This window comes from Mobula hypostoma, chromosome 5, assembly GCF_963921235.1.
Source record: "Mobula hypostoma chromosome 5, sMobHyp1.1, whole genome shotgun sequence".
In the NCBI taxonomy this organism is placed as follows: Eukaryota; Metazoa; Chordata; class Chondrichthyes; order Myliobatiformes; family Myliobatidae; genus Mobula; species Mobula hypostoma.
Genome location: NC_086101.1, coordinates 29999468 through 30022948, shown reverse-complemented (window position 1 = coordinate 30022948; position 23481 = coordinate 29999468). Strand labels below are relative to the sequence as shown.

The following is a 23481-nucleotide window of genomic DNA, read 5'->3' as shown; positions in this document are numbered from 1 at the left end:
TTTCTTCTTACCTTTTCTGGCCCGTTGATTAATTGTAGCATCCGTGGGGCGCTAATTTGGGGAGATTTCAGCCGTACTATCAGTATTGTCCTAATTTTCAAATGGTCCGTCGACCCGGTAGGGGAAGCGGGGCTGTTTAAGATATAATTAAGGTGCCTGTTGAAAACCTATCTCCACCTGTACAGAGGCTGGTGTGGAGATAGGCTCTGTCATGGAAATACTGGCTATTCCAATGGTGTCAGGAGTTATTATCATTCACGAAGATGTCCGCGGGATGGGGGGTGATGGTGGTGGTGGTGGTGGACAGAGGATTTGGTGGGACCGATATCGATCAGACAATCTAAATAACTATTTCCTGTTCTTTCTTCATATTTTGAACAATCTGATTACTGCTGCTTGTACCACCTTTTATCCGCGGCACCCCTAGGCTGACGGGTTAGGGCCTCAAGTTGAACTCAATCATATTCTGATCAGTGGTTCCTCGGGGCTCTCTCCCTTAAGCTCCTTAATCATTTCCGATTCATTACACAACACTCAATCCAGAATAGCTTAGCCTCTGGCAGGTTCAACGACAAACTGCTCTGAAAAAAAAAACACCTCATAGGTATTGAACAAACTCACTGTCTTGTCATCGATTTCCAACCTTATTTTTCCAATCGACTTGTATGTTACAGTCTCCCATGTCGTTCATAACATTGCCCTTTTAACACGCCTTTTCTATTTCCTGCTGTAATGTGTGGTCCATATCGCAGCTGCTGTTTGTATGCCTGTATATAACTGCCATCAGGGTCCCTTTACCCTTTCAGTTTCTTAACTCAATCCAATTCAACATCTTCCGATTCTATGCTGCATCATTTTTTAATGATTTGATGCTATTTTTTACCTGCAGAGACACAACATCCCCGTTATCTACCTTCCTATCCCTTTGATACAACGTGTAGCCTTGGACGTTCGCTTTCCAACTGCAATCATCGTTCAGCCACGATTCATTGATGGCCATAATATCATACCCGACAATCTGTAATGGTGCAACAAGATGATCCACCTTATTTCATATACTCCGTGCATTGAGATTTAACTTTTTGAGTGTTGCATTTGCTACAATTTTTGATTTTGCATCCCTAATGTACAAAAATTGGATTGGTATATGGCCAGGAAGGGAATGGAGAGTTATGGGCTGAGTGCAGGTAGATGGGACTAGGCGAGAGTAAGCGTTCGGCACGGACTAGAAAGGCCGAGATGGCCTGTTTCTGTGCTGTGATTGTTACATGGTTATATGATACTCAACCTGTTAGCTGCAATTATGTCCTGTCATCTACCTGCCCCTACTGACAGTCTAATTGCACACTATCTTTGCTTTTTTACCATCTGTCCTGTTCAGAGTCTCTTCACTGCGGTTCACGCTCCCCTGCCAAATTAGTTTAACGCCCCCACCTCAACAGCTCTAACAAACCTGCTCGGGAGAATACTGCAAACACGAGGAATTCTGCAGATGCTGGAAATTCAAGCAACACACATCAAAGTTGCTGGTGAACGCAACCCTTCTAGTCCTGACGAAGGGTCTCGGCCCGAAACATCGACTGTACCTCTTCCTAGAGATGCTGCCTGGCTTGCTGCGTTCACCAGCAACTTTGATGTGTGCTGCGGGAGAATACTGGTTCCCTTTGGGTTCAGGTGCAACCAGTCACTTTTGAGCAGGTCATAGCTGCCCCAGGCTACAACCTAATGATGCAAGAACACGAAGCCCTGTCCTGTGCACCAGATTCTCAACCACACATTAATTTGATAAATCATCCTGCTACTACCCTCACTGGAGCAATCAGTAAATTATTACCCCGGGTGTTCTGCTCCTCAGCTTTCTGCCTAGCTCTTTAAAATTTCTCTTCAGGACCTCTTCACTATTCCCTCCTATGCCATTGGTACCAATATGTACCAAAACATCTGGATGCTCTCCCTTCTGCTCCAAGATGTTTAGTTTAGACAAGCCTCATCACTTTTCAGTCAAAGACTTTCAAAAGGATCAGACTTCTTGAATGCTTGATCGAAAAGTAAATCAAATCTTTCACTTTACCTTAAATCAATATAAAGTCTAAATCTAATACTTCGCCTTTTACAAAATGTATTATTACAAGCAAGTGAAGTGGTGCATAAACATTTTGGGCGAATGGCGATCCATGCTCGTGTATATTAAGAAACACATAGAAACATTGTTATCATAGATGCCTAATACATTGTAACAAAACATTTGCAATATTATTTTAGAATATTAAAAATACAATTCAGAAGCCAAGTAGGGTCATTTCAGTTCACCTGCAGATTACCCTTCAGTTCGTTAAGTGGAAACGCATGAAGTTAATGAATGTTAATTTCAGCTAATATTCAAATGGTTACCTGCATTTTCCCCCAATTATAACTTTGAACAATGACAGATTCGCTCAATATTTAATTAATATCCCTTAAACAAATTTGACTTCATTTATAGAGACCACATGGCTTGAGTGCATCATGAACAACGGGAGATGTTTTAGGTTATTTATCTTTCAACCACCTCGTTTCAATCCTGACGTCTGATGCGATCTGTGTAGCACTTCCTTTCTTTCTGTGACTGCATGGGTTTCCCTGCATGCTGTGGTGTTTTCTACCAAATTACAAGAACGGTAAAAGGTGAATTGGCTAAAGGATCCTCTTGTGTTGATGATTACTAGGGTCTGCAGAAAGAGCTGATGGAAACGCCAAGAGAATAGAATAGGTTTAATTTACAATTAAAGTGCACTAAGACAGGGGGCTTCACTTCTATCATGAATAATGTCTAACCAGTACAATTTGAGAATTCCGAAGTTCAGAATTTATTTCAACAAATTCTCTCACTTTTAGATGACAGTATTTTATTTTAAGAAGCTATTTATATTCTCTGATAATGTTGGAAATAAGACGGAAGGGAGTCATAATCAAATCTTTTAATTCTTCTCTAAATTTCCTCTGGGACACTGCATATATAAAAGTGTTCGTGCAACAACTCAAACACCTCAGCATATACCCACTTTGCTCCGCTATAGTGAAAGGATCGTTGTAACTTGCTTCTAGAAATTGTGTGTCACTAAATTGCACATATAGGTAACATATGAAAATGACCATCCATAAGAGAATAAAAGTGCCTGAAATAGCGAGAAGCAAAATTATTGATTTTCTTCGGTTGTCCACCTCCGAATCAGTGTCCTTCTTAAACTGATTATTTCCACGAAGTCCACTCCTGAGTCTGTTTGCCTGGATAATATGTCTGATAGTTAAAGAATTCAGCAGCAAGATTAGCACAAAAGGGGAAATTGTTGTCATGAGAGTTTCTAACCACAAAAATGCCACCCATATGGGCGAAGTGTAAAAACTTGATTTTACATAGCAGGACCACTGTATGTTGTCAATTATTTCTCGTGGTTCATATATAAGATAGAATGGAGCATTTTCCAAAATACTCAAGGAACACACGACCGCTATCACAATAGCTGCTGTCCTTTCAGTGCAGTAATTCGTTCTCAGCGACTCGTAACAAATAGCAGCAAATCGATCAAAGGTAAAAGCCACGGTCAACCAGACAGAGCAGTCAATTGAGATGAAGTGCACGACAAGATTCCATCTGCAAAACGGAGTATGATTGAAAACGGAATATGGGAAGTAGCCGTCTACAATCTCATAAAGAATTACTTCAGTTATCAGGACCATTAGATCGCCCATCGCCATGCCCACCAGGTAACGAGTGATGCATTTCGAGAGACCACAGTTTCCACGGGAGAAAATGATGATTGCGAGCAAATTAGCTATGAAAAGATTAAAGCAAATTAATATTTACTTACGTTTGTTTTTGCTTAAAATTGCTATTTTTACTTTCCTACTCCATTGCACTTGCTCTCTGACACAATCCAGTTGATGTTGAGTGGAAATGAAAATTAATGTTTCGTTGATTCAAGTAATTATTTTAAAACAGTTGAGTCTTTGCTTGGCAGCGTTCTACTGGTTTATGGTTTGCGTTTTCCGGTGGGCGGTGAGCTTTACGTAATGAAAATGAAGCATGCAGGCACTGACACCTCATCACTGAATTTCACGAGAAACTAATCAAAGCTACCCTGGCGAATCCATCCTTAATGATAGACAATGTTAGGATCTGCCCAATATTACATACGTGCAATTGGGAATAATTACAGCTCAAGTAATAGGGAAAATAGTAAACATAGCCCATTGCAGAATACGCAACTGAACCCTGCATTGTCGAATTATCTCTGGGAAACTCATTTCGAGGACAGTAAAATGGTAGGCTGCTACGTGACTCTCACTAACGGAGATTCCTTGAAGATGCCGGGTTTACTCTATCTTTCCTGTATTGTGGCATTGGATTCTGTTTTATTTTGCCGAAAAACGTGCAAAATTGAACACGAAGAGGCCATTCCACCTTTTATTCCTGGTCTGCTATTCAGTAATGTCTGAATTGATTCTTTGAACTAGTCTCATATTCCTCCAAAGCAAAGTCTTACAGATTCTCTGAATCTTCAAAATGTTGAAATACTATATATTTCAGCCAATACTATAGACTGTAATTTTGCGTTGGAATCCCAGGTAGCACCTTACAGAAGAAGCGTAGAAAATAGAAATAGACATTCACAGTATCTCAATAACTACTTCTCGAGTTCTATTAGGCCCTTCATGCATTCTTGTCTAGAAAGCGACCTTAAAAGTGCAAATCACTTGATTCTATCATTGGTAACCCAAAAATGGCAGTAATTGCGTGAGGTTGTAAGTCAATATTCAAAACAGTTGAGAGAATATGAAAAATATCTTTCTAATATTTTTTCAACAAAGGACATGATCAAAACATATGAGTTAAAGCTCCAATTTATTCCGCGGTTTGCAACGTAAGTAGCAGCAGTCGCACTATTCCCGGATCAATCACATTAGGTTGTATATTAAAAGCTTCTGTTTAGCAGAAAGCTTCATGCCGACTGGGTCGGAGGGATTTCATTACTACAAGGTAATCAGAGGTTTGCGTGGGTGACCTTAAATTAATTTAGACAATCACATAGCACTGGTTAAACGAGATGCCGACAAACATTTTATTATTTTCATTTGTTCCCATTAACCTTGTATCGGTAAAACTAAAAACACTGTCATCTGCGGTTGTGTTACAATGCCAAAATGCATATTACCTAAAATTTTAGAAAAGTATTTGTCCGTGACAATTGCACTAAATAAGCTCAGCCTCTACTTAATTTTCTCTGCATAGCTCTGAGACTGTTATTTTTAATATTGGTAGAAATTTGGAACGTTCTGAACGCACTAAAACTAGATAATATTGTTTGCAAATAAAACACACCAAGTTAAAATGGAAACATCTAAAGTTCCTAAAGAAAGAAACGCGCTAGGTTTGTTTAAACGTCTTACCGGGAACCCCAATGACTGCGAGAAAAGGATAGAATACGTTCTCTACCTGTAAGATTACTGGCAGTCCCATATTTAGATGCACTCTGTATTGATTGTAACTTGGCCAAACCACAGTCCTTTGCTTTAGAAATTGTGTCCTATTTATAACACATGAACTGTGCCATTACTGCGGAATTTTTAAGCAAAGAAACAATGAACCAGAAATCCCGAGTCACATCTGCTGCTAAAAATAAATAGCATGACGCATCTCAGACAACAGATCTCCATCTAGCCTTTGCTTTGCCAGTAGGGTGAAATGAAATGCAAGTAAAAACAAATGTAGACGTGAGCTGCTCTAGAGAAAGCGAATGTTTAAAATTGTTAACTGTGTTAATAGATCGTACACAAAGGAAGTGGAAATAAATAGATGTAATTTACTTCATGAAATGACGACAGAAGAAAGCTCTCCCAGCGTGCTGCGTATTGTCAACTGCCCTGAACTTCTTTCTGTGATGATCTGCACAGCACAACAAACTTCGAGAGCTATTCAGTGCGCAGTTATAGTTCTGTCAATAACCTCATTTTATTCCATGTTTCATGGTTTACCCCTCATCCGCAGTTTCCGTTCTGTGCTCCTCCACAGCCTGCTGGAAAATGCTGATTACTAAACAAGAAGAACAAAACAGTTGCTCAGGCGATTAGCATATTCGAACATCTTCTCACAATCATGACTAAGCATTAACGATATCTTTGTTTGCGGAATTAACCAAAAGTGTCTACTTTTTTAAACCGAAAAAATTAGCAATGTTGAAATTATTGAACCTTATCATGCCTAACGTTTACTTATCCCGACGAGCCCATTAAATTAAAAGAATCTTAAACTATGTGGGGATATAAAAATTTAAAATTATTACTGTGTGCAGTTTTGATCAGTTGTAAAAATCATAAGAGAAGAAGATATGGGAGTAAATTAAGTTTCTCGACATATCGAGTCTGCTCCTCCATTCCATCATGGCTGATTTACTATCACTCTCAACCCCATTCTCCCGACTTCTTCTCACAAGCTTTGATGCCCTTGCTATAATGAAGAAACTATCAACCACCGATTTAAATTTAACAAATGAATTAGCCTCCATAGCTGATTGTGGCAATGAATTCTACAGATTCCCCACCCGCTTGCTAAAGAACTTCTTCCTCATTTTTCTGCAAAAAGTTTGTCTCTGTATTCTGAAGCTGTGCCCTCCGGTCCTAGACTTCGACACTGTAGAAAACGTTCGCTACATTACCACTCAATCTAGGTATTTCAGTAACCGCTCAGCTTCAATGACATCTCCTCTCATTCTTTTAAACTCCGGTGAATACGGGCCCAGAGCTATAAAATGCTTCTCATACGTTAACCCTTCCATATCCCGGATCATTCTCGTGAATCTCCTTTCCACCATCTCTAATAAGAGGAATAGATAGAGTGGATAGCCAGCGCCTCTTCCCCAGGGCACCACTGCTCAATACAAGAGGACATGGCTTTAAGGTAAGGGGTGGGAAGTTCAAGGGGGATATTAGAGGAAGGTTTTTTACTCAGAGAGTGGTTGGTTCGTGGAATGCACTGCCTGAGTCAGTGGTGGAGGCAGATACACTAGTGAAGTTTAAGAGGCTTCTAGACAGGTATATGGAGGAATTTAAAGGTATATGCAGGAATTTTAGGTGGGGGCTTATATGGGAGACAGGGTTTGAGGGTCGGCACAACATTGTGGGCCAAAAGGCCTGTAATGTGCTGTACTATTCTATGTTCTATTTTCTAACGCCAGCACATCCGTTCTTTAGATAAGGGGCCCAAAAACAGCTTTCAATGCTTGAAGTACGGTCTCAATAATGTCTTATAAAGTTTCAACGTTACAGCCTTGCTTTCTTATTCTAACCCTCTCCAAATAAGTGATAGCATGACATTTTCTTTTCTTACCACCGACTCAACCTGCAAGACAACCTTCAGAGAATCCTGCACATTTTCGAATTTTCTGCCTTTTAGAAGTAGTCTATGCTTTTTTTCCCCTTCCATCAACGTTCATGATCATACACTTCCTGACACGATATTCCATCACCCCTTCTTTGCCCATTATTCTAATTCCTTCTGCATCCTCCCTGGTTCCTGAACACTCTTTCACCATCTACCGACCTTCGTATGATCCACAAACCTGGGCACAAAACCATCAATTCTTTCTTCCAATTCATTGGAATATAAGGTAAAAAGCAGCAGCCCCAAAACAGACCTCGAGTCAACCGGTATATTCTTACTCTTTGCCTTCTGCCAATAAGTCAGTCCTTTATCCGGGATAATATCTTTCCTGTAATACCACGACATATTATCTTATTAGGCAGTTTCATGTGCGGCACCTTTCAAAGGCGTTCTCAAAATCCAAGTACACAACGTTCACCGATTCCTCTTTGCCTAGCCTGCTTGTTATATACTCAAAGAATTCCAGAAGGTTTATCAGGGTCTGGAAGAGAGATTTTAAAAAGTAGAGTTTGCAGGCTTTCGACTGTTTCCGATGGCCCACTGAAATCACGATTCATGAGCAATGGCAATTAAAGATAATGTAGGGCCAAGCAGAGAGGTCATTGTGTGAGTGGACCAGTGTTAGAGTGTGAACAGGTTTGGTTGAGGTAAGTTTCTAGTCAGTCTGTTCCTCGTCATTCTTCATCTGTTAGTGTATAGTTACTGCAGTGGGAATGGCTCCCGGGGCTGTGTTAAGTATTTGTGTGAGAGATCGGAATTCTCCGGTCTCCTAACCAAACAATCTACATAGGGGGACAGAGCTGCAGGTCCTCAGAGAACTCATTGAGGGACTAGTACTGCAACTTCTTGACCTTTGGACCACACGGGAAACTGAGGAAGTGACAGATAAGAGCTGTATGGAGGTTGTCATCCCTAACCTGGCACGTACCTGTGTGACTGTCAGGAGAGAAAATGGAAGTGGGCAGCCAGTGCAGACCACACCTGTGGCCATCATCCCAACAATAAGTATGGATATTATTGGGCGGTGATCTACCGGGGATGGGGAGAGTGCACAGCTACTGGCTCTCAGGCACTGAGTCTAGCGCTGCGGCTCAAAGAGGAGGGGGAAGAAGTGGACTGTAGCAGTAATAGTTCGAGTAGCAGTCACGAGATTATGTAGACGTGAAAGAGGCCTATTGGTACATTGCCTCCTAGATGCCAGGGAAATTGATGTCTCAGATCTGGTCTACGGTATTCTAGGGGGGCAGGGTGAGCATCCAGCAATATCAGTATATATTGGCAGCAATGACATAGGTAGGAAAAGGGAGGATATCCTGAAAATAAAATTTTGGGAATTAGGTACAAAATTGAAAAAGAAGAACTCCAGAGTAGTAATTTTTGGATTGCTGCCTACGCCACGTGCCAGTGAGGGAAATAATAAGAAAACTTGGCAGATGAATGTGTGGATGAGTAACTGGTACAAGAAATAGGGCTTTGGAACCCTGGATCATTATGATCTCTTCTGAGGAAGGAATGACCTGCCTTCACAAAGGGTACTGGTTATACCTGAACCCTGGGATGAGGGATGGGGGTGGGCAGGTTTCGTGGTGCTATTGGGCAATTTTTAAACTAAATTGGTAGAGGAATGGGAACCAGAATTATAGAGCTAAGAATGTTGCATCTGGTATACAACTGGATTCAATGTGCAGTGATACTGTCAGGAAAGAAAGTGAGCTTACAGGGCAAATTTGCAATCAGGGAGATGAGTTGCAGTGTAACAAGTGAACAAAATCTAAAATAGCAATGAAAGTAGAACTAAATGAAGCCATAATCAGGTTAGAGGAACAACACCTTATATTCCATCTGGTAGTCTCCACCTGCTGGCATGAACATCAATTTCTCGAACATTCATTGATGTCCCCCACCCCACTCTACTTTACCATCCCCCAGCCCCTTGTCCATTTCTTACTTTATCTCCTTGCCTGCTCATTACCTTTCTCTGTTGCTCCTCCCCCTTTTCTTTCTTCTATGGTCTTCTGCCCTCTCCTATTAGATTTTCCTTTCTCCAGCCCTGCATGAGGTGGTTCATTTTGGTAGATCAAATATGATGGCAGAATATAGTATTAATAGTAAGACTCTGACAGTGTGGAGGATCAGAGGGATCTTGGAGTCCGTGTCCATAGGACGCTCAAAGCAGCTGCACAGGTCGCATATGTGGTTAAGGAGGCATACTGTATTAGCCTCCATCAATCGTGGAACTGAAATTAGGAGCCAAGAGGTAATGTTGCAGCTACATAGGACTCTGGTCAAACCTCAATTGGAGTACTGTGCTCAGTTCTGGTCGCCTCACTACAGGAAAGTGATGGAAACCATAGAAAGGGTGCAGAGCAGATTTACAAGGATGTTGCCTGGATTGGGGAGCCTGCCTCATGAAGATGGTTGAGTGAACTCAGCCTTTTCTCCTTGGATCGACGGAGTATGAGAGGCGACCAGATAGAGGTGCATAAAGTAATGAGAGGCATTGATCGTGTGGATAGTCAGAGGCTTTTTCCCAGGGCTGAAATGGTTGCCACAAAAGGACACAGGTTTAAGGTGCTGGGGAGTAGGTACAGAAAAGATGTCAGGGGTAAGTTTTTTTACGCGGAGAGTAGTGAGTGCCTGCAATGGGCTGCCGGCAATAGTAGTGGAAACGGGTACGATAGGGTCATTTAAGAGACGTTTGGATAGGTACATGGAGCTTAGAAAAATAGAGGGCTATGGGTAAGCCTACAAATTTCTAAGGTAAGGATATATTCCATGAGACGATAAGGCCATAAGACAAAGGAGCAGAAGTAGGCCATTCGGCCCATCGAGCCTGCTCCGCCATTTTATCATTAGCTGATCCATTTTCTCCTATTTAGTCCCACTCCCCTGCCTTCTCACCATAACCTTTGATGCCCTGGCTACTCAGATACCTATTAATCGCTGCCTTAAATACACCCAATGACTTGGCCTCCACTGCTGCTCGTGGCAACAAATTCCATAGATTTTCCACCCTCTGACGAAAAAAATGTCTTCGCATATCTGTTCTGAAAGGGCGCCCTTCAATCCTTAAGTCATGCCCTCTCGTACTAGACTCCCCCACCACGGGAAACAAGTTTGCCACATCCACTCTGTCCATGCCTTTCAACATTCGAAATGTTTCTATGAGGTCTCCCCTCATTCTTCTAAACTCCAAGGAATACAGTCCAAAAGCGGACAAACGTTTCTCATATGTTAACCCTCTCATTCCGGGAATCATTCGAGTGAATCTTCTCTGTACCCTCTCCAACATCAGCACATCCTTTCTTAAATAAGGAGACCAAAACTGCCCACAGTACTCCAAGTGAGGTCTCACCAGCGCCTTATAGAGCCTCAACAACACATCCCTGCTCCTATACTCTATTCCTCCAGAAATGAATGCCAACATTGCATTCGCCTTCTTCACTACCGACTCAACCTGGAGGTTAACTTTAAGGGTATCCTGTACGAGGACTCCCAAGTCCCGTTGCATCTCAGAACTTTGAATTCTTTCCCCATTTAAATAATAGCCTGCCCGTTTATTGTTTCTGCCAAAGTGCATAACCATACACTTTCCAACATTGTACTTCATTTGCCACTTCTCTGCCCATTCTTCCAATCTAGCCAAGTTTCTCTGCAGACTCTCCATTTCCTCAGCACTAGCGGCCCCTCCACCTATCTTCGTATCGTCAGCAAACTTAGCCACAAAACCATCTATTCCATAATCTAAATCGTTGATGTACAATGTAAAAAGAAGCGGCCCCAACACTGATCCCTACGGAACATCACTGGTAAACGGCAGCCAACCAGAATAGGATCCCTTTATTCCCACTCTCTGTTTCCTGCCAATTAGCCAACGCTCTATCCACGTATGTAACTTTCCCGTAATTCCATGGGCTCTTATCTTGTTAAGTAGCCTCATGTCTGGCACCTTGTCAAAGGCCTTCTGAAAATCCAAATATACAACATCCACTGCATCTCCCTTGTCTAGCCTACTGGTAATTTCCTGAAAAAATTGTAATAGGTTAGTCAGGCAGGATTTTCCTTTAAGGAATCCATGCTGGGTTCTGCCTATCTTGTCATATGCCACCTGGTACTCTGTAACCTCATCCTTGACAATCGACTCCAACAACTTCCCAACCACAGATGTCAAGCTAACAGGTCTATAATTTCCTTTTTGCTTCCTTGCCCTTTCTCAAATAGCGGAGTGACATTTGCAATCTTCCAGTCTTCCGGAACCATGCCAGAATCTATCGACTTTTGAAAGATCATCGCTAATGCCTCCGCAATCTCCACAGCTACTTCCTTCAGAACACGAGGATGCATTCCATCTGGTCCAGGAGATTTATCTAACTTTAGCCTATTCAGCTTCCTGAGTACTTTCTCTGTCGTAATTGTGACTGCACACACTTCTCTTCTCTGCCACCCTTGAGTATCCGGTATACTGCTGTCTTCCTCAGTGAAGACTGATGCAAAATACTCGTTCAGTTCCTCTGCCATCTCCTCATCTCTTATTACAATTTCTCCAGCATCATTTTCTATCAGTCCTATATCTACTCTCACCTGTCTTTTACTCTTTATATACTTGAAAACGCTTTTAGTATCCTCTTCGATATTATTTGCTAGCTTCCTTTCATAGTTAATCTTTTCTCTCTTAATGACCTTCTTGGTTTCCGTTTGTAAGGTTTTAAAAACTTCCCAATCCCCTCTCTTCCCACTAATTTTTGCTTCCTTGTATGCCCTCGCTTTTGCTTTAACTTTGGCTTTGACTTCTCTTGTCAACCACGGTTGCATCCATTTTCCACTCGAAAATTTCTTCTTTTTTGGAATATACCTGTCTTGCACATTCCTCATTTCTCGCATAAACTCCAGCCACTGCTGCTCTGCTGTCTTTCCCGCCAGTGTCTCTTTCCAGTCAACTTTGGCCAGTTCCTCTCTCATTCCACTGTAATTTCCTTTACTCCACTGAAATACCGACACATCAGATTTCGGCTTCACTTTTTCTAATTTCATAGTGAACTCAGTCATGTTATGATCACTGTCTCCTAAGAGTTCCTTCACCTCAATCTCTCCAATCATCTTCGGTTCATTACACAATATCCAATCCAGTACAGCCGATCCCCTAGTAGGCTCAACAACAAGCTGTTCTAAAAAGCCATCTCGCAGACATTCTACAAATTCTCTCCCGAGATCCAAGCTGACTTGATTTTCCCAATCTACTCGCATGTTAAAATCCCCCACAATTATCATAACACTGCCCTTCTGACAAGCCTTTTCTATTTCCAGTAGTAATTTGTAGTCCACATCCCTGCAACTCTTTGGAGGCCTATAGATAACTACCATCAGGGTCCTTTTACCCCTGCTATTTCTTAGCTCAACCCATAAAGATTCTGCACCTTCTGATCCTATATCACCTCTTTCTAATGATTGAATATCATTTCTTACCAATAAAGCCGCGCCTTCCCCTCTGCCTACCTTCCTATCCTTCCGATACACTGTGTATCCTTGGACGTTCAGCTCCCAGAGACATGCACAATATTCGGCACAACTTTATGGGCCGAAGGGCCTGTACTGTGCAGTAGATTTTTTATGTTTCTATGTTTCTTAATTTATTGAAAGCAGAGGCAGGTAGACAGAGGTCTTGGGGAGGGTCTGATGGTAAAACAAAATGAATTCAAATCCTTGGAAAGAGAAAACATATGTTGAAAAAATGTACAATCCTTGCACAAGGATTTAAGATAAAAAATGTAAAAAGACCCTGATTGCAGTTATATTCAGGCCTCCAAACTGTAGTCAGGATATAGGTTTCAAGTTACAATGGGAGATGGAAAAGGCATGTCAAAGAGGCAATGGTACAATCATAAATAGGCATTTCAATGTGCAGGTAGATTGGGAAAATCAGATCGGTGCTGGATCCGAAGTAGAGAATTTGTAGAATGCCCACAAGATGCCCTTTTAGAACAACTTGTGGTTGAGCCAGTTAGGGGAAAGTCTATTTTGGAATGGGTTTTGTGTAATGAACTGAAATAGATTAAGGAGATTAAGGTGGTAGTGATCATCATATGATGTTTACCCCTCAGTATGGGAGGGAGAAGCTAAACTCAAATGTACTAGTATTACAATAGGGTAAAGGGAATTATAGAGGCACGTTGGAGGAATTGGCCAAAGTTGACTTGAATGGGACACTTTGAGGGATGACGGCAGAACGGCAATGGCTGCAGTTTCTGGAAGAAATTCGTACGGTACTAGACAGATACATCCCGAAGAAGGAGAATTCTAAAGGCAAGTTGACACAACTGTGACTCGCAAGGGAAGGCAAAAACAGCACAGAAGCAAAAGAGAGGGTAAATACTGAAGGACTTGGAAACTTTTTAAAACCAATAGGAAGCAAAAAAAAAGCCAAAAGGTGGGAAAAGGCGAAGTATGAAGGCAAGCAAGCTAATTATATCAAAGAGCATATTAAAAGAGTTTTTCCTGATATATAAAGGGTAAAAGAGATGTAAGAACAGATATTGGACCGATGGAAAATAACTCTGGAGAGATAATAATGGGTTTCAAGGAAACGACGGCAAAACAGAATATGGATTTTGCATCCGTCTTCACTGTACAAGACACCAGCAGTGTATCATATGTTCCCGATTGTCAGGGGCAGGAGTAAGCACAACTGTTATTACTAGGCAGAAGGTACTTAGGAAGTTCAAAGGTCTGAAGGTCACTTGGACCAGATGGACTAGACCTCAGAGTTCTGAATGAAGTTTCGGAAGGGATTATGGAGGCATTCTCAATGATCTTTCTAGAAATAACAGATTTTGGCATGGCTCATGAGGACTGTAAAATTGCAAATGTCATTCTAATCTTCAAAAAGGGAGTGAGGCAGATAACAGGAAATTTAACCTGAATTTGGTGGTTGGGAAGATGCCCGAGTTGATTGTTAAGTATATGCTCTTGTATATTTGGACACATATGATAAAATAGGCCAAAGTCAACATGGTTTCCATAAGTGAAAGCAGTCATTAAGTTCACCCACCATTTCTTTCATCCCAGTACTATCTCTCTAGGGTCGTTTTACAGTGGTCAAATATTCACTTTTGTCTCTCTTTTACACTTTATATAGCTGAAAACAAAACTTTTTATATGGTTATTAGAGTGATTTTTTGCGTTTAGTACATACACGTTTAACAATTGACTTTGTCTACCAGTCTAACATCTAAAAATGTGTTGTGCATTTAATTGGGACTGCAGCTCTGAACAATGGGTTTTGAAAAGCTATGAATCCCAGTCCAGACAACGTTGATTAAACTTCATTTGGATGTCTGTAGTGTCGATGTGAATCAGGAGGTGTGAATTTGAAGGTAGGTGCAAACCGAAAGCATTGTTCATACATTGTAAATATGGAGTTGTCCTTTGACTTTTAGTACATAAAATATGGAGCCCCGTGTTGGGCCAGCAGACCTTTCCCCAAAACCATCTCCATATGATGCCTGCTGTACCTTGTTTTGTTAATTAAAGAAGCTGCTTTGTATTTATTAGTAATTTCTCCGGTGACTAATTCACCCAACAACATTTAGTATCAGGAGTGGGATACCTTGGTGACCCATCGTGTAGTCAGTGATCTTAGTAGTCTAAGTGGGTGAGAACTTTTTTTAAAAAATAGCACTCACACATGGATTTGTGGTACATGGGAACATGGGCTATAACGTACACGGAGAGCTGAAGTGGTAGATATAAACGTGTTGTGTGGGGGTGACGTGTGTTCCCTCTCTTACATATAGAGGAAACTTTACGTGTTAATTTGCTGAGATGGAGCAGCCAGTTGCGAAGTGTATTTACCGACGGTTTGGGATGCCAGAGTGTGAGCGTGTGTACTCGTTCAAGGAGCTGCATTTTAGAATACACGTTTTGCGAGTGTGATGCAAAGGAATACAGTAGACATCATCAGTTCAGGTGTTCAAAAGCGGCAGATCACAGAATACATACTCTGCGGTTTTAATTACGTGCTGCTTAACTGTACCCGCCTTTTATGTTTTGCATACTGTGGGAAATAGTGTAGAGATATTTCAGGGAGAGTTTTTGCCCAGATATATTAGTCAGGATGACACCTATAGAGATCAACCCACGTCAACTTGAGAACCCTAATGATCCGAGCCAGTCCTTGACATTACTTACGACAATGCATATGTTCTTCACCCCCGGAGAGAAACATAACTTTTTATCAGATTTGCCCTCACTTAAAGTCGCATCTGGCATTTCAGAATACTGGCGCAAGTTCGGGGAAATGATTAAAAATTCACCTGATGCACAACAAAGCTATCAGAATCACGGCTATTACCAATGGCACGTGACGTGAAATTTGTTAACTGAGCAGCAGCAGTTCAAAGCAATACATAATATAGAAGAAAAACACAAAATAAAATAATAATAATAATAAATAAATAAATAAATAAATAAATTGCAGTAGACATGTATTGAATAGATTAAAATCGTGCAAAAACAGAAATACTATATATTTAAAAAGTGAGGTAGTGTCCAAGGGTTCATGTTCAATTTAGGAATATGATGGCAGAGGGAACGAAGCTGTTCCTGAAGCACTGAGTGTGTGCTTTCAGGCTTCTGTACCTCCTACCTGATGGTAACAGTGATAAAAGGGCATGCCTTCGGTACTGGAGTTACTTCATAATGGATGGTGCCGTTCTGACACACAGCTCCTTAAAGATGCCCTGCGTACTTTGTAGGCTTGTACCCAAGATGGAGCTGACTACATTTACAATCCTCTGCAGCCTGTTTCAGTCCTGTGCAGTAAAACCATGACTCCCCACCATGCCAGATCATGACGTAGCCTTTCAGAATGCTCTCCACGGAAGTTTGTGAGTATATTTGTTGACATATCAAATCGCTTTATACTCCTTATGAAGTATAGCCGCTGTCTTGTCTTCTTTATAACTGCATTGATATGAAGCGACCAGGTTAGATCCTCAGAGATCTTGACACCCAGGAGCCTGAAACTGCTCACGCCCTCTACTCCTGAGCCCTCTATGAGGATTGGTATGTGTTCCTTCGTCTTACCCTTCCTGAAGTCCACAATCAATTCTTTCGTCTTTCTGACGTTGAGTGCTAAGTTTTTGCTGCGGCACCACTCCACTAGTTGGCATACCACTCTCCTGTACACCCTCTTGTCACCACCTGAGATTCTACTAACAATGGTTGTATTGTCAGCATATTTATAGATGGTATTTGAGCTATGCCTCGCCACACAATCATGGATATATAGAGAGTAGAACAGTGGTCTAAGCACACACCCCTGAGATGCACCAGTGTTGATCATTAGCGAGGAGGAAATGTCATCACCAATCCAAGTAGATTGCGGCCTCATGAATGGAAAGTCGAGGATCCAATTGCAGAGGGAGGTAGAGAGGCCCAGGTTCTGAAATTTGGCAGTCAGGATTGTAGGAATAATCGTATTAAATGCTGCGCTATGGTTGATGAACAGCATTCTCACTTAGGTATTTGTGTTGTCTAAAGCCATGCGGAGAGCTATTGAGATTGCATCTGCCATTGACCTATTGTGCCGATAGGCAAATTGCAATGGTCCAAGTCCTTGCTGAGGCAGGAGTTCAGCCTAGTCATGAGCAACCTTTCAAAGATTTTAATCACTGTAAATGTGAGTGCTACCGGACGATAGTCATTAAGGCAGCTCACATTATTCTTCTTAGGCACCTGTATAATCGTTGCGTTTTTGAAGCAAGTGGGAACTTCCGCCCATAGCAGTGAGAGATTGAAAATCTCCTTGAATACTCCACCAGCTGGTTTGCACAGGTTATTATAGCTTTACCAGGTACTGCATCAGGACATTCCGCCATGCGAGGGTTCACTCTTTTTAAAGACGGCCTAACATCGGCTTCTGAGACAGAGTTCACAGGGTCATCAGGTGCAGCAGGGATCTTCACAGCCGTAGTTGTATTCTCCCTTTAATACTGGCATAGAAGGTGTTGAGTTCATCTGGTCATTCATGCTATTGAGTTTCGCTTTGTTGGAAGTAATGTCTTGCTAACCTAGCCAGAGTTGCCGGGCATCTGATGTCCTCCTCCATCCTCATTCAAAATTGTCTCTTCATTCTGGAAGTAGCCCTCTGCAAATCATACCTGTGTCAGCAGATTTGAATGTCACAGATCTAGCCATCAGAAGATGACAGACCTCCTGGTTCATCGACAGCTTTTTGTTTGGGAATGTACAGTAAGTCTTTGTAGGCCCACACTCATCCACACAGGTTTTAATGAAGTCAGCATACTCATCCAGATTCGACGATGAATCCCTTGAATACAGTCCAGTCCACCGATTCAAAGAAGTCCTGCACGCGTCCTGTGCTTCCCTTGTCCGTACTTTCTTGGTTCCCACTACTGGTACTGCAGACTTTAGACTCTGCCTATAGTCAGAGAGTAGAAATGCTGTCAGACGATCCAATGTCCCAAAGTGAAGGCGTGGAATAACACAATATGCATTCTTGACGGTGGTGTAACAGTGGCCTAGTGTGTTATTTCCTCTATTATTGCAAGTGATCTGTTGATGCTAATTGTTCAGTATCCTTTTTTTCAGATTGGCCTGGTTACAATTTCCCAAAACAATGTTGAAGGCGTTAAAATTTACTGTTTCATGCATGTTGATTCCATTTATCAGATTATCTAAAGCCTGACTGACATTGGCCTGAGGTACCTTTGCTACCAAAATGACCCCGGAGAAATCCTGTGGTAGGTAGAAAGGACGTCACTAACTGCCAGATATTCCTGGTCAGTTGAACAGAATTGAGACAGCATTGATATATTTGTGAACCGAGAAGAGTTGATCATGAGGCATACTAATCCACCTCTTCTTTTGAGAGACTCTAAAACCTATCTTGACTGTGTAAAGTAAACCTGTCAGTCTGAATTGCTGCATTCAGTACGGAAGGATTTAACCAGGATTCCATGAAACAAAGGGCACACACGGTCCTAATGAACCTTTGATTCAGCACACAAGCTCAGAGATCATCGAGTTTATTCACTAGTGACTTCACGTTTGCCAGCAAGATAGACAGTATTGGGAATTTAAAACTTCGTTTCCTTAAATACACTTATAACCCCGATCTACACACATGCTTCCTCCATGGATTCAGTGGTGTTTCTGTCGGTTTTAAGCAGCGATAGCTCGTTAAAATGCATTAAGACATCTTTGTTGGCTGCACTGAGTTTGGAAGCAGTTCTGCCTTTTTGCCTTATCAGGCTGAAATGAGAATATTTAATTATATCCATTAAGAGTATTGCTGCTACTCGAGTCGCCACTAGGCACCGTGGAAGTATATGCACGTGTTGGTAAAAGCGAAGTGCCCGAGGAATATGTGCGACACGATGGCCCAGGGGGTGTGGGATTGTATATGGGCAAGTACCGTGAATGCCAGCAACGATGAAAGATACCGCCTTTTTAAAGGGGAAGTGTGGCAGCGTTTGGAGGGAGGTGAGAGTAACTGGAGAACGATAATGACAGTGATTCAAAAAGCTGAAGAGAGAGCCATGGATTATGCAGGTCACAAATATTGAGTGTATGAGGAGTATTCTGGGTTGGATAATCTAGGTAGGGTCGACTAAGTCTTTCTGAAAATGACGAAGGATGGCCTGAGCTGAGCCCACCAGAAAGTTTTAGATTTAACGATAACGGTGGGGTCGACCGACTCTGCGATAGTTTCGTGGTCCAGTGAGGCAGACCAAAGAGACTGCAAGGGAAATCGTGTGAAGTGGCTAGAGTGGATGCCGCTGCTGTGATGTCCCAGAACCCCTCGTTTTGTTTGTCGGCAGCCAGGACACGAAGGAGGAAATGCTGGAACAGACGTAGGAGGGTAAAGAAGTTGAAATGCTACAGCTGCGGCCTTTTGTGATATGGTTGGAGGCAGTGTCCAAAAAGGAGGAAGGAAAAACAGGTGAAGGTCACAGCAGCCTCGCAATCTGTCACCTCTTGGGTGTCCAGTCTGACCAATCCATAAAATAACATCAGCATCAAAATTGATGCAATTCCCAAATCCAGCCACACTATTTTACATTAAAGTTACCTTGAGTGTTTCGACAGTTTGATTCAGATCCTGTCGTTACTTTATCTCCAGAATTCTTTCCTCCAGAGTTGATATGTCGTTGATAATTTCTGCCACTATTTTGTCCAGTCTCTTCAATATCAGTGGCACTGAGTCTGACTCTGTGGTGCAGAAGGATGGGACGGAGAAGAGAAGAGCTGTGGTCATTGGAGACTCTATAGTCAGGGGAGAAGTCAGGAGATTTTGTGGACGTGAAAAGGGCGCCTGCATGGTTTGTTGCCTGCCGGGTGCCAGAGTACGGGATGTTTCTGACCGGATGCACGACATCCTGGTACGAGAGGGAAAGCAACCTGAAGTCGTGATACATGTTGGTACCAACGACAATGGCAGGAAGAGGGATGAGGTCCTGAAGTGTGAGTTTCGGGAACTAGGCAGAAGACTGAAGAACAGGACCTCAAGGGTGATATTCTCAGGACTGCTGCCAGTGCAACGTGACAGTGATGGTAAGAATTGGATGAGATGGCAGTTAAATACGTGGCTGAGGAGTTCGTGCAGGGAGCAGGATTTTAGATTTTTGGATCATTCGGATCTCTTCTGGGGAAGGTGGGATCTGTACAGATTGGATGGGGTGAACCTGAACTCAAGGGGGAGCGATATCCTTGCAGGTAAGTTTGCTAGCATGGTTCGGGAGCCGGAGCAATAGAGCAGTGAAAGAAGTGCATGGAGTAAAACTAGATGTAACATATAGAGACGCTTTGAGGAAAGGGTGTAAAGTAGTAAGGTAGAAGGGATAAGTGTGTGTACTCAATGCAAGAAGCATTGGGAACAAACTGAGAGCTTGGATACATACACGGAATTATGATGTAGTGGCCATTACAGAGACTTGGCTGGCACCAGGGCAGGAATGGATTCTCTATATTCCTGGGTTTCAGTGCTTCAAAAGAGATGGGGGGAGGGTGAAAGGGGAGCAGGGGTGACATTACCAGCCAGGGATACTATTACAGCTGCAGAAAAAGTGGGTAATGTAGCAGGATACTCCTTTGAGTCAGTATGGGTGGAAGTCAGGAACAGGAAGGGAGCAGTTGCTCTAATGGGGGTATTCTATAGGCCCCCTGGTAGCTGCAGAGATACAGAGGAGCAGATTGGGAGGCAGATTTTGGAAAGGCACAAAAATAACAGGGTTGATATCATGGGTGACTTTAACTTCCCAAATATTGATTGGCATCTTATTACTTCCAAGTGTTTAAATGGGACAAAGTTTGTTCAGTGTGTCAGGGACGGATTCCTGTCACAGTATGTTGACAAGCCGTCTAGGGGTAATGCCATACTATATCCAGTACTAGGTAACGAACCGGAGCGGGACACAGATATCTCAGTGGGTGAGCATCTGGGGGACAGTGACCACCGCTCTCTGGCATTTAGTATTATCATGGGAAAGGATAGAATCGGAGAGGACAGGAATTTTTTTAATTGGGGAAGGGCAAATTATGAGGCTATAAGGCTAGAACTTGCGGGTGTGAATTGGGATGATGTTTTTGCAGGATAATGTCCTAAGGGCATGTGGTCGATGTTTAGAGATCTCTTGCAGGATGCTAGCGATAAATTTGTCACGGTGAGTAAGATAAAGAATGGTAGGGTGAAGGAACCATGGGTGACAAGTGAGGGAGAAAATCTAGTCACGTGGAAGAAGGCAGCATACATGAGGTTTGGAAGCAATCTTCAGGTGGGTCTATCGAGGAATATAGGGAAGCAAGAAAGGAACTTAAGAAGGGGCTGAGAAGAGCAAGAAGTGGGCATGAGAAGGCCTTGGCGAGAAGGGTCAAGGAAAACCCCAAGGCATTCTTCAGTTATGTGAAGAACAAAAGAATGACAGGAGTGAAGGTAGGACCGATTAGAGATAAAGGTGGGAAGATGTGCCTGGAGGCTGTGGAAGTTAGCGAGGTCCTCAATGAATACTTCTCTTCGGTATTTACCAATGAGATGATGGCGAGGACGATATGAGTGAGCTTGATGTTCTGCAGCATGTTGATATTAAGTGAGAGGAGGTGTTGCAGTTGTTAAAATACATTAGGATGGATATGTTCCCGGGGCCTGAAGGAGTATTCCCCAGGCTGCTCCACGATGCGAGGGAAGAGACTGCTGAGCCTCTGGCTAGGATCTTTATGTCCTCGTTGTCCACTGGAATGGTACCGGAGGATTGGAGGGTGCCGAATGTTGTCCCCTTGTTCAGAAAAGGTAGTAGGGGTAGTCCGGGTAATTATAGACCAATGAGCGTGACGTCTGTGGTGGGAAAGCTGTTGGAAAAGATTATTAGAGATAAGATCTATGGGCATTTAGAAAATCATGGTCTGATCAGGGACAGTCAACATGGCTTTGTGAAGGGCAGATTGTGTCTAACAAGCCTGATAGAGTTCTTTGAAGATGTGACCTGGCATGTAGATGAGAGTAGCGCAGTGGATTTGATCTACGTGGATTTTAGTAAGGCCTTTGACAAGGTACCACACGGTAGGCTTATTCAGAATGTCAGACGGCATGGGATCCAGGGAAGTTTGGCCACGTGGATTCAGAATTTGCTTGCCTGCAGAAGGCAGTGGGTCGTGTTGGAGGGGGTACATTCACAATGGAGAGTTGTGACTAGTGGTGTCCAAAAAGGATGTGTTCTGGGACCTCTACTTTTCGTGAGTTTTGTTAACGACCTGGATGTGGGGGTAGAAATGTGGGTTGTCAAGCTTGCAGACAACACAGAGGATTGGTGGTGTGGATAGTGTAGAGGATTGTCGAATATTGCAGAGAGAACTTGATAGGATGTAGAAGTTGGCTGAGAAGTGGCAGATGGAGTTCAAACCGGAGAAGTGTGAGGTGAAACAGTTTGGAAGGACAAACTCCAAGGCAGAGTACAAAGTAAATGGCAGGATGCTTGGTAGTGTGGAGGAGTAGAGGGATCTGGGGGTACATATCCTCAGATCCCTGAAAATTGCCTCACGGGTAGATAGGGTAGTTCAGAAAGCTTATGGGGTGTTAGCTTTCGAAGTCAAGGGCCAGAGTTTCAGAGTCGCTATGTAATGATGCAGCTCTATAAAACTCTGATTCGGCCACACTTGCAGTACTGTTTCCAGTTCTGGTCGGCTCAGTATAGGAAGGATGTGGAAGTATTGGAAAGGGTACAGAGGAAATTTACCAGGGTGTTGCCTGATTTAGAGAATATAGATTATGATCAGAGATAAAGGGAGCTAGGGCTTTACTCTTTGGAGAGAAGGAGGATGAGAGGAGACATGATAGAGGTGTACAAGATCTTAAGAGGAATACTTAGAGTGGATAGCCAGCGCCTGTTCCCCTGGGCACCACTGCTCAATACAAGAGGACATGGCTTTAAGGTAAGTGGTGGGAAGTTCAAGGGGGATATGAGAGGAAGGTATTTTACTCAGAGAGGAAGGTATTTTACTCAGAGAGTGGTTGGTGCGTTGAATTCACTGCCTGAGTCAGTGGTAGAGGCAGATATACTAGTGAAGTTTAAGAGACTACTAGACAGGTATATGGAGGAATTTAATGTGAGTCAGGGTTTAAGGGTCAGCACAACATTGTGGGCCGAAGGGCCTGTAATGTGCTGTACTATTGCATGTTCTATGTTCATCTTTTCGTTTTCTCCCGTTTGACGCTTCTTAACAATTTGTGCCTCTTTCAGGAAATAGTGCATCTGTGCAAATTCACTTCCAATTGTTTCCGACAGTTGGTCCAATGACACCTGCAGGAATGTTGATCTGTTGAATATTTGCCGTATGTCGGGGAACAAGATAATCATTACTACAATCTATCAAACAGAAATATTCTTATTCAGCTGTTGAAAGGAGTATGAAGAGACCTGTTCAGTTTACAGTGAACTATATACCATCTCTCTCTCTCTCTTTCTCTCTCTTTCTCTCTCTCTCTCTGCGTCACTGATTATAAAAACCAAGGCAGTCTTGAGCACGCCCAGAGATCAGTTAAAAAGAAAAAA

At 42.5% G+C, this 23481-nt stretch overlaps 1 protein-coding gene across 1 annotated transcript in view; it reads right to left on the bottom strand.

Annotated features, from left to right (window-relative positions):
* Nucleotides 1-23481, bottom strand: part of LOC134347305 (major histocompatibility complex class I-related gene protein-like) — a 120494-nt gene that overhangs the window by 81380 nt on the left and 15633 nt on the right. The window contains exon 3 of the mRNA XM_063049703.1: nt 3471-3812. Within this exon, the coding sequence (XP_062905773.1) occupies nt 3471-3812 (342 nt within the window). The remainder of the gene's footprint in view (nt 1-3470; nt 3813-23481) is intronic.